The following is a 19,542-nucleotide window of genomic DNA, read 5'->3' as shown; positions in this document are numbered from 1 at the left end:
GTGAAATATTCTTATAAATTAAACATATATATATTAAATATATGTATTACAGTATATATAGTAGTATAGTATATATATACATTATAGAAAAATATGGGAGACAGTCAAAGGGGACTGATAGTTGTTTAGTGAAGTGCCCCAAGAAAACCTCACTGTTAAGGTGGAACTTACTCTCTCTCCTCCCCAAAAAGAAAAGAGAATGAAAAGTTCTCTTTTCAGCCCAAAATAAAACAAAACTAAACCCACCAGTTTTAAGTTTCTCTATTCCCCTAAACTCTTTGCAAATTTTAGGATGCAAAATATATTTTCCAAGGTGTACCTTCTTTCCTACCAAAAGCAAAAGAAAGAACTACAAAATATATATTCTGCTTCATATAGAAAAATTACAAAATTGGAGAAACTACACACAGAAAGAATATGGAAAAATTAGTTATATAGGAATATTGTAATCATTAATGCAATAAAACATATTTAAATTAGAAAAAATGAAAGAGGCAAAGAATATTTATGTGTTCTCTAAAGATATACCTCTCTTCTCATACTCATATACAGACATGTGCACAGATGCACACACATCTTTTACATAATATGATTTTACTAGAAGCCTAACTCCATTTTTCAAAGAATATCAAACCCTTAAGCTTCAGAAATGCACTCTAGCATACCTATGTTTTTTTTAACATGTATATTACCAATTCAATATTACTTTAGAAATGTCTGATTCATTCACACAATCATTTATGGTACACGTATTATCAAACAGGCATCATACATTGAGATAAGACCAACAAAGGTTACCAAAAACTCCAAATAGTTTGTGGTTATTTTCTCAACAAGAAAGAAAATATACGGAATTGATTACAACATCAACGACACAGTCAGTACATATCTATTCTAACAGTTTACCCCACTACACACCTGTATGATTATAGTTGCTACAGCTCCAGTTAGGTACAATGAAAGACAGTCACAAGCTGTTGCTGTCCACTTGTCACTCCCACCAGTTGGTCTAAAACAAAAAAAATAATGGTATCTTGTTTTATAATAAATAGCATAGTACATCTAAATATAAAAGAACAAGCCACTTTATATATTTGAACTAACTAAATATGCAGTGAGAAATCAGCTTAAATATGGTTAAGTGTTATCTACATGATTTCCTTCCCTGTTTTCATAACATTTTATTCATTCCTCTATCTATGTTCCATATTACACTATTTATGTATGTCTACTGTGCAGCTACATTGAGAAACCCTAAAAAGTAGGTATATCTTAAGTATTTTTAACCATTATAAATGTTTCATATATGTGAATTAGACTACAAACACAAGTAGAGCAGGGATGATATACTACCTTATCTCCATCATTATATCCCTAATGCCTAATATAGTACCTGCCACAGAGAAGGGACTCCAAAAATTTTATTTTTAATATGCATTGTCAAAAATGCTCAGTAAATATTTATTGACAGATCAATGAAAAGAAGAATATACAATTTCATCATTCATCTTAGTTTGCAGAGTCTAAATTCGATGATTTTGGATATTTTCTAAACATCAAATCTACCCCCCCAAAATAAAGAACAAGTACCACTGAAGAATGAGGCATTGGTGGTTCAGTGGTAGAATTCTCGTCTTCTATGTGGGAAATCGGGGTTCAATTCCCAGCCGTACACCTCATGCACAGCCACCACCTGTCTGGCAGTGGAGGCTTGCTATGATGCTGAACAGATTTCAGCGGAGCTTCCAGACTAAGATGGACTAGGAAGAAAAGCCTGGTGATCTACTTCTGAAAATCAGCCAGTGGAAACTCTATGGGTTTGATTTGTAACCAATCATGGAAATGGCGCATGACTAGGCAGTGTCTCATTCCATTATGCATGGGGTTACCATGAGTCAGGGACCCACTTGATGGCAGCTACTGACAACCACTAAACAGATTACAAGTAACATAATCGCAGGCTCTGGAGGCCTCTATAAACATAATTTCTAGATGCAGATTTCTAGATTTCACTGGAGCTGACCTATCAATTGAGTAAATAACTGACTGGTTGATCTTTTCATGTTAAACGATTTATACGCACGAACTAACCAAATCAACTGGGCATGCAGCTTTGCTAAAAATGATTTGATATATATACTACACTATTTATTAAGAAGCCCCATCTCCATACAATGGAATACTATGCAACCATAAAGAACAATGATATATCCACGAAACATATTATAACACGAATGGATCTGGAGGACATAATGCTAACTGAAATAAGTGAATCACACAAGGACAAATATTGTACAACCCAACTCTTATAAGACAAGAATAGATATATATATACAGAGACCAATGTTCATTGGTGGTTGCCAGAAATGGGCGGAAGAGGGAGGGAGGATCACTCTCTAGATTGTAGATGCTTGTTATTTTTGGTAATGTGGGTGTAATGAGCCCAGCTTGACCAAAGCAAACAATGGCACTAAGAAGTGCACAAGAGAAGAGGATGTCTGTGCTAAAGAATATGACATACATAATTTGGCAACAACACCAACAATAACCCAAAAATAAGTGTATGGCCACATGTGTATGTGTATAGGCATATACATGTATGGGTAAGTACAGATGTGTACATATGTGTGCACATATAGAAGTATCTATATGTATCTGTACGTACAGATAATATGTGTACATGCATATATTTTATACAGGACACAGTTATAGATACTTCTCAGACTAACCAAATACCTTCAGAGACTGGTTTTCTGGGTTTAAAGGCTTAGGACCTTACTCTCATGGGACAATTCAGTCAACTGGCATCATATAGTTCACAAAGGTCATGTTCTGCATCCTAGTGAGGTGAGTAGCGTCTGGGGTCTTAAAAGCTTGTGAGCAGCCATCTAAGATACAACTATTGGTCTCCATTTATCAGGAGAAATGTAAGTCTCCGAGAATAAACTAGTCTACAGGGCTAATAGCCTACATGAACCACGGCCTCATCTACCCTGAGATCAGAAGAAATAGATGGTACCTGGCTACCACTACTGACCATTTTGATTAGGGGCATAAGAGATAGATCCTGATGAAATGGGAGAAAAATGCAGAACACAGCTCAAATTCTTTTAAAAAGCCCAGACTTAACTGGACAAGCTGAGATTAGAGGAGTCCCTGGGACTACTGTCCTGAGATACTCTTTAAACCTTGAACAGAAGCTATCTCCTGAGGTCACCCTTTAGGGGAATAACAGACAGGCACACAAAATAAAGGATATTACCCGTGAGTACAGTGCTGCATTAAAAAAACATCTATATGAGACCAAAAGGCCAATGTTTACTCTAAAACACTTACTCTAAAGATGAGACATTAAAGGGGGCAGGGAAACCAGAGCACTGAAATGCAACAACCAGAATGCAATTAAAGAGAATGTGGACATATTGTGTAAAATGTAACTAATGTCACTGAACAACTTCTATAGAAATTGTCAAATGGGTGCTTAATCTGCTATGTAAACTTCCACCAAAAACACAATAAAATATTATTAGAAAAACAAACAAAAACAAATCTCATGAAGTTTTTGGTTGGATATAAGCAGCCTCAATAGATCTTTTGTTTTTGTCTTTGTGTAAATATACCTACCACACTTTTGCCAATTTAACTTTTTACAGGTGTACAACTTACAGACAACAATTACATTAATCAGCTGTGCAAACTTACTCTTAATGTGATTTTTCTATTACTGTAAACCAAAACTCATTACTCCATAAGCAATAATCACCATTTCCCACCCCCCCCCCACCCCTGCTTACCACTAATAAACTTTGGTCTCTATTTAAAAAAAAAAAAAAAAAAGGAAGCCCAATCCCAATCTCCAGAAGCAAAAGAATGAAGCTGGTCCCATACCTCACACTATATACAAAAATTAACTCAAAATGGATCAATGACATAAATATAAGACCTAAAACCATTAAAACTCTTACTAGAAAACATACAAATAAAACTTCAAGACCTTGTTTTTGGCAATGGATTCTTAAGATATGACACCTAGAGTGTAAGCAATAAGAGAAAAAAAAAATTGGACTTCTTCAAAATTATGTTTTTGTGCATCAAAGGATTTTATTAACAAAGTGGAAACAACCTACTGAATGGAAAAAATACTTGGGAACCATACATACGACAAAGGTTTAATATCCAGAACATATAAAGAACTCCTACAACTCAACAACAAAAAGACTAGCAAATCAATTACAAAATAGCCAAAAGGGGACTTCCAGCCAACATGGCACCACAGACAGAAGCACCACACCGTCCCTCCACAGCAAAGACCTGAAAAACTAAGCAAAACAGAGACAAACGTCATTCCTGGAACCTGAAGTTTCAAATGAAGAGATAAAGAACTCAGCCAAACACCGAATGAATTAAGAAACCGACAGAGGGCAGAGAGCAAGGAGAGATACGTGCTGAGGGCCCCTTTCAGCTAACAGAGCACGGATCTGCCATCTTGGACTCCTTTCAGGGATTGGTGGACAGGGGGCACAGGAAAGCAGCTTCATGGAGTTCCCAGCAGGAGACAGTGCACCCGGTAACCAGTGATACACACTTTCCTACCCTGGTGGCTTGGCCGGCCGGGAAGTGCAATGTCCATGCCACTTGGATTTACCCCACCCATCCACACTGGAGATCAGCAGACAGGGAGTATGGGAAAGCAGCTTCACGAAGTTCCTAGCAAGAGACAGAGCACCTAGTAACAAGCTATATATGCTTTCCTAACCCCCACCCTTATTCCCCTCACCCTCCTCTACTTCCCACCAGCCGCAGTCTCTTGGCTGGAAGGCTACTGCTTTGGCCTCAGGCAGCTTGGATTCACACCGCCAACACTGGCCAGCCCCTGAGCTAGTGCTCCTTCTTTCCAATTCTTTTTTTTCCGTGCCTCACACCAACTGCCCCTCCTTTATTTCGAACACCTGGCTGTGTGTGCCATCTTTGCTTCTCCTTGAAAGGCTGTGAAGCCCTGCTCGACTGGGGAACCACTCCCACAGCCTGTGACACCACCTGGTGGGATCCCTGGGGCCTTTTTTTTGTTTTTGCTTGTTTTGTTTGTTTTCCGTTTCATGAATTGGGAGCCCCTTCTAGCCGGGCTCTGCTGCACGGCCTTGGAGCCACTCTCCCAATCTGTATAGCCGCATAGGTGGGATTCCTTTTTTTTATTCTGTCCTTTTTTTCCTGTTCTTTTCTCTTTTTCCCTTTCTGTCTTTCTTCATTTCTCACTTCTCATCTCTCTATACTTACCTTTTTTTCCTGTCTCCTGAATACCTGATGCTGTGTGACGTCTATGCCTCCTCTAGCCACGCTATACCACATAGCCTGGGAGCCACTTTCCCTGTCTAGGTGGGCCCACTGGAGGGACTCTTAGGAACTTTTCTTTTCCAAATTTTTATCTAGTTATTTTTTTTCTTTTTCCCTTTTTGCATTTCTCATCTCTCCACTCCAATGGCAAGCTCCCTTACCACTCTTTTTTTCTTCTTTTGTTTGTTAATTTTTGACTCCTGTCTCTCTCTCCTGTTTCCCACACCCATATTAACTCCACATATCACAACCTCCCCCCTCTTTCCTGCCTACCTGCACTGTGCACTGAACATCACACCCCCAAGAAGCACAGGCACAGCCTACCAGAACCTGCCCAGCACTGATTCCTGGTCTGCTCTGTCAGCCCTAGTACATGTCACACACAACCCATCCCAGCTCGTACCCTTCAGCTGTACCTTCCTTGATGCACCATAGCTGAGTGACTGGCCCTGCCCACTGGACAAGGAAGGGAAAAGTATTGTGACTACAGACGAGCAAACAACAAAGAAAACACAAACTGTCTGCTCAGACATAACCAAATAAAACAAAAAGCAGGACAAAACAATTTACAATCAAGAAACAAAATAACTACTGAATGTCCCAAAGACAGCAGACAATATGAAAAATATAAAAAAACAGGACAGGATGTTTCCAGTAGGCATCCAAAATAAAATACCAGCTAACTTTCCAGTAGAAAAAAGGTACCAGAACTACATGACAGGGAATTCAAATCTCTAATATTCAGAGCAATCCAACAGTTGAAGCAAAAAGCAGACAAAAAAGAGAGAAAATATACAAATTTATGGAAAAGGCAGACAAAATCATGGAAAATACAGACAAAAAATGGAAGAATTCAGGAAAATAACATAGGAAAAGAATGCCAAAATAAATTCACAACTAGAAATCATACAAAAACAACAAAAGAAATCCAAAAGGTAAACAAGATTTCAGAAATGGACAGTGCCATAGAAGGGCTGAGGAACAGGTGTGAAATAACGGAAGACAAGATCAGCGAAATTGAAGACAAACACTTGGATACAACTCTTTGAGGAAATATCAAAAAAAGAATGAAGAAAAATGAAGAAACACTGAGAAATGTGTGGGATACAATCAAAAGAAAAATTTGCAAGTGATCGGAGTTCAAGAACAGGGAAAGAAAATGGGAAACACAGAGAGGATCACTGAAGAATTGCTGACAGAAAACTTCCCTAATATCATGAATGATGAAAAGCTGACCATCCAAGAAGCTCAACAAACCCCATATAGGATAGACCCCAAAAGAAGAAAAACACCAAGGCATATCATAATCACACTCACTAAAACCAAAGACAAAGAAAATATCCTCAGAGCAGCTCAAGGAAAACAAAAAGTCACATACAGAGGACAAACAATAAGACTAAGCTCTGCTAATCTGGCAGAAACCATGCAGGCAAGAAGCAATGGGATGACATATATTAAACCTTGAAAGAAAAAAATTGCCAACCAAGGATAATATATCATGAAAACTTTTGTTCAAGTATGATGGTGAAATTAGGACATTTCCAGATAAACAAAAATTAAGAAAATATGTAAAAACCAAGCCAAATTACAAGAATTATTAAACGGAATCCTTTGGTCTGAGAACAAACAACATCAGGCCACAGCCTGAATGTAGGATGCAAGATTGTACCTGCCAGATACCAACCTAGGAAATGGACTCATGAGGACTATCCAAAACCAAAAGAATTGCAACAGGGAACCAGAGAGGTTAATCTGTAAATGACAACAACATCAGAACAACAAAAGAGGGAATAAATGGTATACATATGGAACTTTCTAACAGAAAAGAATGCAATGCGATACCAAATAATAACAGGAAGATAAGGGCAAATTTCAAGGTAACCACAAAGAAAGTTAACAAACCTACTCATCAAAATAAAGAAGAAAAACATAAAGTTCAATAAAAACAAAATCTACAAAAACAAAAGAAATGAAAAAGAAATTCATAAATAAAAGGAACTCAGCACAGGAGAGTAAGAAGAAAGAAAATGTTAGTACCACAAAATGACTGCAATAAACTCACACCTATCAATAATTACACTGAATTTAAATGGCCTAAATGCACCCATAAAGAGACACAGAGTGACAGAATGGATTTAAAAAACAAAACAAAACAGGATCCATCAATATGCTGTCTACAAGAGACATTTATTTAAAATCAAAGGATGGAAAAAATATATCAAGGAAGTAACTACCAAAAAGGAGCAGGAATGGCAATACTAATCTCTGATAAAATAGACTTTAAAACAAAATCTACCATAAAAGACAAGGAAGGGCACTAAATAATGACTAAAGGGGCGATCCATCACGAAGGCTTAACCATAATCAACATCTATGCACCCAATGACAGGACTCCAAGATACATAAAACAAACACTAACAGCATCGAACACAGAAACTGACAGTTCCACAATAAGAGTAGGAGACTGCAACAGACCACTCTTGGCAAAGGGCAGAAAATCTAGAAGGGAACTCAGTAAAGATACAGAAGAGCTAAAGAGCACAATCAGCCAAATTGACCTCACAGACATATATAGAACACTCCACCCAACAGCTGCAAAGTACACATTCTTTTCCAATGCACATGGAACGCTATCCAGAACAGACTACATCTTAGGGCACAGAGCAACCCTCAATAAAATCCAAAACACTGACATAATACGAAGTATCTTCTCTGACCACAATGCCATCAAAGTAGAAATTAACAATAGGAAAAGTAAGGGAAAAAAATCAATTACATAAAAACTAAATAACACCCTGCTTAAAAACCACTGGATAATAGAAGAAATCAAAAGATGGAATCAAAAAATTTCTAGAATCAAATGAGAATGAAAACACATCATACCAAAACCTCTGGGATACAGCAAAGGCAGTTCTCAGATGTCATTTTATAGCAACAGATGCACACATCAAAAAAGAAGGGACAACATCAAAACATTAGCTATGCAACTTGAGCAAATAGAGAACAGCAAAAAATGCCCACAGCCACCAGAAGAAAGGAAATAATAAAGATCAGAGCAGAAATAAATGAAATAGAGAACAGAAAAACAAGAAAAAAAATCAACAAAACCAGAAGTTGGTTCTTTGAAAGGGTCTACAAAATCAACAAACCACCGGCCAAAATGACAAAAGAAAAACAGGAGAGAAGGCAAATAACCCAAACAAGAAATGAAATGGGGGACATTACAACAGACCCAACTGAAGTAAAAAGGATCATAACAGAGTATTTTGAAAAACTACACTCCAACAAATTTGAAAACCTAGAGGAAATGTACAATTTCTAGAGACCCACTACCTACCCAAACTGACACAAAATGACATTGAAAGTCCAAAGAGAACCGTAAGAAGAGATTGAAAAGGTAATTAAAAAAAGCTTATCCAAAAAAAAAAGCCCTGGCCCAGATGGTTTCACTGGAGAATTCTACCAAACATTCATGAAGAACTTATACCAGTACTACTCAAACTATTTCAGAATATAGAAAAGAAAACGATACTTCCAAATTCATTCTATGAAGCCAGCATAACCCTGATACCAAAACCAGACAAAGACACCACACAAAAAGAAAATTACAGAACAATACCGCTCACGAACATAGATGCAAAAATTCTCAACAAAATTCTTACCAATAGAATTCGGCATATCAAAAAAATAATAAACCATGACCAAGTAGGATTCATATCAGGTATGCAAGGATGGTTCAACATCAGAAAATTAATCAACATAATCCACCACATAAATAAAAGAATCACATGATCATCTCAATTGATGCAGAAAAGGCATTCGACAAAGTCTAACACTCACTCTTGATAAAAAAAAACTTTCAATAAAATAGGTACAGATGGGAAATTTCTCAATATAATAAAGGGCATCTCTGAATAACCAATAGCCAACACCATTCTTAATGGAGAGAGGCTGAAAACATTCCCCGTGAGAACAAAACATTCCCCGTGAGAACAAGACAAGGATGCCCTTTATCACCACTATTTAACACTGTATTGGAAGTCCTAGATAGAGCAGTAAGGCCTGAAACAGAAATAAAGGGCATTCAGATTTGTAATAAAGAAGTTAAACTGTCCCTATTTGCAGCTAACATGATACTACATATAGAAAACCCAAAAGACTCCACAAGAAAACTACAGGAATTAACAGAAAGATTCAGCAGAGCAGCAGGATACAAGATAAACATACAAAAATCAGCTGGATTCCTATACACCAAGAAAGAGGTTGTTGAAAAGGAAATCAAGAAAACAATACCATTTATAATATCCCCTAAAAACACAAAATACTTGGGAATAAATCTAACCAGGGATGTAAAAGAAAACTACAAAACACTACTGCAAGAGACCAAAAGAGATCTACATAAATGGAAAACAAACCATGCTCATAGACAGGTAGATTCAACATTGTGAAAATGACAATTCTATCCAAAGTGATTTACAAATACAATGCAATACCAATCTAAAAACCAACAACATTCTTTAAAGAGATGGAAAAACTTATCATTAACTTTATGTAGAAAGGGAAGAAGCCCCAGATAAGTAAAGCACTACTGAAGAAGAAGAATAAAGTAGGAGAACTTGCACTACCTGACCTTAGAATCTACTGTACAGCTACAGTAGTCAAAACAGCTTACTACTGATACAATGACAGATACATTGACCAATGGAACAGAATTGAGAACCCAGATGTAAATCCACCCACCTATGGTCACCTGATCTTCGACAAGGGCTCAAAGTCCATCAGACGGGGAAAAGACAGTCTATAACAAATGGTGCTGGCAAAACTGGATGTCGATTTGCAAAAAAATGAAACAGGACCAATACCTCAGAGCATATACAAAAACTAACTCAAAATGGATCAAAGACTTAAATATAAAGCCAAAAACTTTGAAGTTCATAGAAGAAAAAATAGGATCAATGCTAGAGGCCCTAAGACATGGAATTAACAGGATACAAACCACAACCAACAACTCATAAGCTCTAGAGGATAAGCTACATAACCGGGATCTTCTAAAAATTAAACACTTGTATTCATCAAAAGACTTCACCAAAAGAGTAAAAAGAGGACCTACAGGCTGGGAAAAAAATTTTGGCTATTACACATCAAAGGTCTAATTTCTAAAGTCTACAAGAAAATCCAAAACCTCTACAACAAAAAGACAAATAATCCAATTAAAAAATGGGCAAAGGAAATAAACATTTCACCAAAGAAGACATTCAAGCAGCCAACAGACACATGAGGAAATGCTCACGATCTCTAGCCATCACAGGAATGCAAATCAAAACCACAATGAGATACCGTCTCACCCCAGCATTACTGGCACGAATCAAAAAAACAGAAAATAACAAATGTTGGAGAGGCTATGGAGAGATCGGAACTCTTATGCACTGCTGGTGGGAATGCAAAATGATGCAACCATTTTGGAAAACAATATGGTGCTTCATTAGAAAGCTAGAAACAGAAATACTATATGATCCAGGAATCCCAATCCTAGGAATATACCCTAGACCCATAAAATAAAAAAAAAAAAGAGTCATCAAATAGACACATGTACACGCATGTTCACTGCAGCACTGTTGACTAATGGACCACAAAGGACTAATGGACCACATCTACCATAGCCTCCACCAGACTGAGTCCAATACAACTAGAAGGTGCCCGGCTGTGACCACTGACTGTTCTGACGGGGATCACAATACAGGGTCCTAGACAGAGCTGGAGAAAAGTGTAGAATAGAATTCTAACTCAAAAAGAAAGACCAGGTTTGCTGGGCTGACAGAGACTGGGGAAACTCTGAGAGTGTGGCCCCCAGACACCCTCTCAGCTCAGTAATGGGGTCACTCCTGGGGTTCGCCATTTCAGCCAATGATTAAACAGGCCCATGGAATGAGACAAGGCTGGGCGGCATACCAGCCCTGGGGCAGCGACTGGAAGGCAGGAGGAACAGGAAAGCTGGTAATACGGAACCAAGGGTTGAGAAGGAGAGTGTTGATATGTCATGGGGTTGTTGACCAATGTCATACAATAATGCGTATACTGACTGTTTGACGAGAGACTGGTATGTTCTGTAAACCTTCATCTAAAGTTCAATAAAAATTAAAAATCGGCAAAAGACTTGAACAGACCTTTCTCCAAAAATATGCAAATAGCCAATAAGCACATGAGAAGATGCTCAACATCATTACCATTATGAAAATGCAAATCAAACCACAATGAGACATCACTACACACCCACTAGGATAGCTATTACAGAGCCATGGTGCTGCAATGAATAAGCACTCAACTGCTACCCAAAAGGTTGGTGGTTTGAACCCACACAGAGGCTCCATGGGAGAAAGGGCTGGTGACCTGCTCCCGTAACATTACAGCCTAGAAAACTCTATGGGGCAGTACTACTCCGTCACATGGGGTTGCTATGAGTCAAAATTGACTTGATGGCACCTAACAACAGGATGGCTGTTATCAGAAAAATGGAAAATAACAGTGTTGATGAGAATGTGGAGTTACTTGGAATCCGCATCCATTGTTGTTGGGAATGTAAAAGGTGTAGCGGCTGTAAAAAACAGTTGGGTGGTTCTTCAAAAAGTTAAACATATGACCCACCAATTCCACTCCTAGGTATATACCGAAAAAACATGAAAGCTGGACCTCAAACAGATATTTGTACACTGATGTTCACAACAGCCAAAAGGTAGAAACAACTCGAGTGTCCATCAACGGATACATGGACAAATGAATGTACTATATCCACACAATGGAATATTATTCAGCCATAAGGAGAAATGAAATTCTGATTCATGTTATGACATGAATCTTGAAAACATTATGCTGAGTAAAATAAGAGATAAAAGGACAATTATTATACGAACCCACTTATATCAAATACCTACAACAGGTAAATAGAAATCAAAGTTTTTGTGGTTGTCGGGCTGGGAGGAGGGGAAAATGGAGAGTATTGCTTAAAGGGCATTGAGTTTCTTAAGGGGGCACTGAGTTGGGTAAGGAGAAACTTTAAGAAATAGATGGTGGTGATGGTTGCACAACATGGTGAATGTAATTAATGTCACACTTAAAAGGGGTTATATGGCAAATTTTAAATATATTTTACCACAATAATATTTTTAAAAAAGTGAACATTCTAAAATGATAGTGGGCAACTGAAAATCAGTTGCATACTCCTGAAGTATGCAACTGATTTAAAAAAAAAAATTTAGGCATGTTTTAATTGGCATGTCTACAAAATACTTTTTTTAACATTTTTAGATAAAGAAGTGAGTTTTCTTTTCTGTCTTATTTGCCTTTTTATCTCTATGAAGTATAAAACACATTAAAATTAGAGGGAAAATCTTGGATTTTTTTCAAATAAACACATTGATTTTTTTTTAAAAAAGTGGTTATTCCATGATAGAATAATAATAACCATCACTACCCATGTGCAAATCTGTTAAAAAATTTGGATAAAATTCACACCGTTAAAATGAACACTCAATTACAAATATTAATAAAGCATTGGAAAGTGGAAGCATGAAAAAAAAAGTTCAGTGTTCTTATGAGCTGGGAAGTTTAAAGTATTAATAACTTCTAGAATTAGGTATTGTTTAATACGTTTATCTGTTTTAAAAATCACATGCATGCTCATTAAAGTTTTCATAATGTTGAAAGGGCCTTTGGGAACTTTTAGGTTTATTTTTAAACAGATTTTTTTTGTGTGTGTGCTTTAAGCGAAAGTTTACAGCTCAAGTCAGTTTCTCATACAAAAACTTACACATTGTTATGTGACCCTAGTTGCTCCCCCTATAATGTGACAGCACACCCCTCCTTTTCACCCCAAATTTACCATGTCCATTCAGTCTCATGTACCTACTTGAACTAAGAAGCACGCTGTTCCCAAATATCATTTTATGTCTTATAGTCCAGTCTAATCTTTGTCTGAAGAGTTGGCTTAGGGAATGGTTTTAGTTCTGTGTTAAAAGAGTCCGGGGCCATGTCTTCTGGGGTTCCTCCAGTCTCAGTCAGACCATTAAGTCTGGTCTTTTTCCTAGAATTTGAGTTCTGCACCCCACTTTTCTCCTACTCCCTCAGGGACTCTCTGTCAGGGCCGTCACTGGTGGTAGCCAGGCACCATCTAGTTCTTCTGGTCTCTGGCTGAGGGAGTCTCTGGTTTTGTGGACCTTCCTGTCTCTTGGCCTAATGTTTTCCTTGTGTCTTTGGTATTCTTCATTCTCCTTTGCTCCAGGTAGGTTGGGACAATTGATGCATCTTAAATGGCCGCTTGCTAGTTTTTAAGACCCCAGATGCCACTCACCAAAGTGGGATGGAGAAAGTTTTCTTAATAAAATTTGCTATGCCAATTGACCTAGATATCCCTTGCAACCATGGTCCCCAGACCCCACCCCTGCTACTCTGTCCTTCGAAGTGTTCAGCTGTATTCAGGAAACTTCTTAGCTATTGGTTTAGTCCAGTTGTGCTGACTTCCCCTGTATTGTGTTGGCCTTCCCTTCGCCTAAGATAATTATTGTCTACTTTATGTAGTTAGTGAATACCTCTCTCCCTCCCTCTCCCACCCTCGTAACCATCAAAGTATGTTGTCTTCTGTGTTTAAACATTTTCTTTAGTTCTTGTAACAGTGGTCTCATATAATATTTGTCCTTTGGTGACTAATTTCACTCACCACAATGCCTTCCAGATTTATCCCAGTTATGAGAGTTATTAAAACAGATTTTTAGTATTCCTATTTGTACCATGCCTAAAAAACCTACAGATATGTATTTATCCAATATATATTTATCCAAATAACATGTCATTGCCTGGACGGATTTGTTCCAAATTAGGGAGCAAAAATGAGACCAACCAAAACTACAAGCTGTCCAGCGTAACTTTGGATAAGTGTAGGGAGCACATCAGAGCAACAGGAAACTACCCTCCAATTTTGACTATAGGCTTTGATCAATGAAAGAGCTACTTCCCATATGTGAAATCATATCTAGTACTCCATGGTAAATACTAGCCAAAGGTTATTTAACAGCAGTTACTGAGTATTCTGAATTTCTGGAGGGAAGACTAATTAATATTTGGCAACACTGTTGCTTCAGTGACTGTTCAGATTTTTTGTCAACCCGCCCACTGTGTTTTTGTCAACAGAAGCCAGAAATTAATATTTTTAAGTCAAATCTGTTTTTTAAAAAATTTAATAGTTAAAATTAAAAAAAATATATTCTGAAGGTGCATCCTAGTTAGATATGGCCCACTTTAAACTGCAATCTGACATAAAGGTATGCTTTTACGTTTACAGATAATATATTAGGAGGGATAACCTAGATATTAAAAAATAGAATCAATATTTGAGTTCCAAAATAAATTAGATAAAACTTGACAGAAACAAACAAAAATCTATATTTGGGTGAAAAAAGTCAATTAATTAAGTGTATAAAAAAACACACAGCTTCATAATTCATTTGTGCAAAGAAGAATAAGTAAGTCCTGCCTTTGTGGAAGGCCTTGTAAGTATACAGGTATTCTAGGGACATCAAGGTATGTATCGCTCTTCCACGTCAGTGGCTGGATCTTTGTCTATAAACTTTGATCTCTGTTTCAGCTGACAATACTTTCTTCTTTTGGAGCAGGTGAGATGTGCCAAATCTGGAACAGTAGTCAAGGAATGGATAGGGACCAAGTGGTTGGGATCTGTCTAAGTTAGTTATCTAGTTAGTTACCTAGTACTGCTAAACCACAAATAACACGAGTGGGTTGGCTTTAACAAAGAGACATTTATTCTCTCACAGTCTAGGCGGCTAGAAGTTGGAATTCAGGGCGCCAGCTCCAGGGGGAGGCTTTCTCTCTGCCATCTCTTTCCTGGCCAAGGAGCTTCTCAGTTCAGGGATCCTAGGTTCAAGGAATGAGCTATTCTCCTGGCTCTTATTTCTTGGTGGTATGAGGTCCCCCTGTCTCTTTGCTCACTTCTGTCTTTTATATCTCAAAAGAGATTGACTTAAGACACAACCTAATCTTATAAATTGAATCCTGCTTCATGAACATCATAAAGGTATACAGGTAGGATTTATGACACATTAAGAAAATCACATCAAATCACAAAATGGTGAAAACACACACAATACTAGGAACCATGGCCTAGCCAAGCTGACACACATTTTTGGGGAACACAGTTCAATCCACAACATGATTAAACCATTCTTTATAAAACTGAAATGCTAATGGAGTTACAGTTCTGATCACTAGGCTTTTGATTAATACTCTGATATTCACAAGTCCAATGTTGAGAGCTTAATTAAAACTGCCTAAGAAATCCAGTCCAACCGAACTTCCCAATACAAATTTTAAAAAGCTGCATTAACCAAAGTGTAAATCAAGAGAATCACATATTTACAGTTTTAGTGCCATCTGCTCAGATTATATCTGAAATACTTCTTCCATCTTAAATCAGAAAACACAGAAAAAGACAAGCAGGAGAATCTAGAAATCACCTTATTTTAAGAATATATGAGAAAATTGTAGATAGCCTGGAAGAAAAAAAAAGTCTTAGTGGTACATGCTATCTACCTTTCAATATCTGATGGTGAGAAGAGTCAAGAAGTTCGTTCTATAAGAAAAATCAGGATGTGTGGGAAATAAGTGTGAGGCAATTTTAATGCAATGTAATGAAATACTAATGAAAGCTGCATAACAAACAAGCAAGATACCTTGAGAAGTATTCTCCATAGCACTGAAAGTTTTCAAGCAGGTCTTGAATGTCCGTTTTTATTATTGTTGTTGTTATTTTTAGGACTGGTATAAAAAATTACAAATGTTCCTCTCTAAGCTTTTTGGATTTCAATTCATGATTCTTGTCACGAAAACACTATGGTTTAATTGACTTGGATTTACCAGTGAAGGAAGGCCCCTAGAAGCAGGGATATGCCACTTTTTTTTTTTTAAAGAAATTTCAGGATAATATATAACCATGCTAAGTGCTCTCTTGGCTGCTTTCCAGGCTGGAAACCCATAAAATGAAGGTCAACCCTGAGATGTATGAAGATCCATGTTTGTGTTCTGCCAAAAACAGCAACATTTTCCTCCTAGGTAATCTATTCAGAACAGAATTGACCATGTTTTCCTATATGCCTTTAAGCTACACCTTACATACTTCTCTTAATATTTGAAGACTAATTTTTTTTATTCTGGTAAATTTATTTGTAAAAAGTTATGGGAATTTTCAAGCATATATGAAAGTTGACACAGCAATGTAATAAATCTGATATATCTATCACCCAGCTTTGACAATTAGCAATATTGCTGTTGTCAGGTGCCCTCATTGTCAGTTCCAACTCATAGTGATCCTATGTACAACAGTAACACTGTCCAGTCCTGCACCATCCTCACAATTGTTTTTATGCTTCAGCCCACTGTTGCAGCCACTGTGTCAATCCATCTCTTGAGCGTCTTCCTCTTTTGCGCTGACAGTTTTCTACTTTATTAAGCATCATGTCCTTCTCCAGGGACTGTTCCCTCCTGATAACATGTCCAAAGTATGTGAGATGAAGTCTCCCCATCTTTGCTTCTAGGAGCATTCTGGCTGTACTTCTTCCAACACATATTTACTCATTCTTTTGGCAGTCCGTGGTATATTCAAAATTTTTTGCAAACACCTTAATTCAAAGGCATCAATTCTTCTTTGGTTTCTCTTATTTGTTGTCCAGCTTTCCCATGCATATGAGGCAAGTGAAAACACCAAGGCTTGGGTCAGGCACTCCTTAGTTCTTGACCAGTAGCTTTCACGGGTGTTGATTGTGGATCCAAGTACAAAGAAATCCTTGACAACTTTAATCTTTTCTCCTTTTCTCTTGATGCTGCTTATTGGTCCAGTTGTGAGGGGTTTTGTTTTCTTTATGTTAAGGTGCAATCCATACTGAAGTCTGTAGTCTTTTATCTTTGTCAGTAAGTGCTTCAAGTCCTCTTCACTTTCAGCAATCAAGGTTATGTCATCTGCATAGCACAGGTTATTAATGAGTCTTCCTCCAGTCCCGATGCCGTATTCTTCATATAGTCCAGCTTTTTGGCTTATTTGCTCAGCATACGGATTGAGTAAGTATGGTGAAAGGATACAACCCTGACGCACACTTTTCCTGACTTTAAATCCTGCAGTACTCCCTTCGTCTGTATGAATGAATGCCTCTTGGTCTACATACAGGTTCTTCATGAGCATAATTAAGTGTTCTGGGATTCCCATTCTTTGCAATGTTATCCATAATTTGTTATCATTCACACAGTTGAATGCCTTTGCATAGTCAATAAAACACAGGTAAACATCTTTCTGGTATCCTCTGCTTTCAGCAGAGATCCATCTGACATCTGCAATGATACTTCTCCTTCCATGTCCTCTTCTGAATCCAGCTTGAATTTCTGGCAATTCTCTATTGATATACTGCTGCCAACTGCTTTTGAATGATCTTCAGCAAAATTTTACTTGTGTGATATTAATGATATTGTTCAGTAATTTTCACATTCTTTTGGATCATCTTTCATTGGAATGGGCAGAAATATTGATCTCTTCTTGTCTGTTGGTCAGTTAGCTGTCTTCCAAATCTCTTGGCATAGATGAGTGAGCACCTCCAGCACTGCATCTGTTTGCTGAAACATTTCAACTGGTATTCCGTCAATTCTTGGAGCCTTGTTTTTTGCCAATGCCTTCAGTGCAGTTTGCAATTCTTCCTTCAGTATCAGTTCTTGATCATATGCTATCCCCTGAAATGGTACGGTGACTTTGTGTATTCCTTCCGTCTTCTTTTGATGCTCCCTGTCTTGTTCAATATTTTCCCCTCAGAATCCTTCAATACCGCAACTTGAGGCTCAAAACTTTCTTCAGTTCTTTTAGCTTGAAAAATGCCAAGCATGTTCTCCCCTTTTGATTTTCTAACTCCAGGTCTTTGCACATTTCATTATACTGCCTTCTTGAGCTGCCCTTTGAAATCTTCTGCTCAGCTATTTTACTTCATCATTTCTTCCATTTGCTTTAGCTACTCTATGTTCAACAGCAAGTTTCAGAATCTCTTCTGACATCCACTTTGGCCTTTTCTTTCTTTCCTGTCTTTTTAATGACCTCTTCCTTTCTTCATGTATGATGTCCTCAATGTCATTGCACAACTCAACTGGTCTTCGGTCATTAGTTCAATGCATCGAATCTATTCTTGAGATGGTCTCTAAATTCAGGTGGGATATACTCAAGGTCGTACTTTAGCTCTCGTGAACTTGTTCTAATTTTCTTCAGTTTCAACTTGAACTTGGTATGAGCAATTGATGGTCTGTTCCACAGTCAGCTCGTTGCCTTGTTCTGACTGATATTGAGCTTTTCCATTGTCTCTTTCCATAGATGTAGTTGATTTGATTCCTGTGTATTCCATCTGCTGAGGTCCACATATGTAGTAGCCATTTATGTTGTTGAAAAAAGATATTTGCAATGAAGAAGTTGTTGGTCTTGCAAATTTCTATCATGCGATCTCTAGCATCATTTTCTATCACCAAGGCCATATTTTCCACCTACCAATCTTTCTTGTTTCTAACTTTCACATTTCAATCACCAGTAATTAGTCAGTGCATCTTGATTGCACGTTGGATCAATTTCAAACTGAAGTTGGTGAAAATCTTCAATTTCTTCTTCTCTGGCCTTAGGCTTTGGTGCATAAATTTGAATTATTAACTGGCCTTTCTTGCAGGCGTATGAATATTATTTTATCACTGACAGCGTTGTACTTCAGGAGAGATCTTGAAATGTTCTTTTTGGTGATGAATACAAGGCCATTCCTCTTCTATTTATCATTCCTGGCACAGAAGACCACATGATCGTCCAGTTCAAAATGGCCAATACCAGTCCATTTAAGTTCACTAATGCCTAGGATATCAATGTTTACGTGTTTCATTTCATCTTTGATGATTTCCAGTTTTCCTAGATTCATACTTCGTACATTCCACATTCTGATTATTAATGGATGTTTGCAGCTGTTTCTTCCTCATTTTGAGTCGTGCCACATCAGCAAAAGAAGGTCCTGAAAGTTTGACTCCAGCCACGTCAATAAGGTTGACTTTACTTTGAGAGGCATCTCTTCCCCAGTCATATCTTGAATTCCTTCCAACCTGAGATGATCATCTTCTGGCACTATATCAGAAAATGTTCTGCTGCTA

The 19,542-nt window shown here is 37.6% G+C and overlaps 1 protein-coding gene across 1 annotated transcript in view; it reads right to left on the bottom strand.

Moving 5' to 3' along the window:
- Positions 1-19,542, bottom strand: part of RNF17 (ring finger protein 17) — a 224,019-nt gene that overhangs the window by 61,079 nt on the left and 143,398 nt on the right. Inside the window, exon 23 of the mRNA XM_064275375.1 lies at positions 919-1,009. Coding sequence (XP_064131445.1) covers positions 919-1,009 — 91 coding nt within the window. The remainder of the gene's footprint in view (positions 1-918; positions 1,010-19,542) is intronic.

This window comes from Loxodonta africana, chromosome 23, assembly GCF_030014295.1.
Source record: "Loxodonta africana isolate mLoxAfr1 chromosome 23, mLoxAfr1.hap2, whole genome shotgun sequence".
NCBI classification, from domain to species: Eukaryota; Metazoa; Chordata; class Mammalia; order Proboscidea; family Elephantidae; genus Loxodonta; species Loxodonta africana.
The sequence above is the reverse complement of the archived record's forward strand: the minus strand, read 5'-3'. Positions and strand labels throughout refer to the sequence as shown.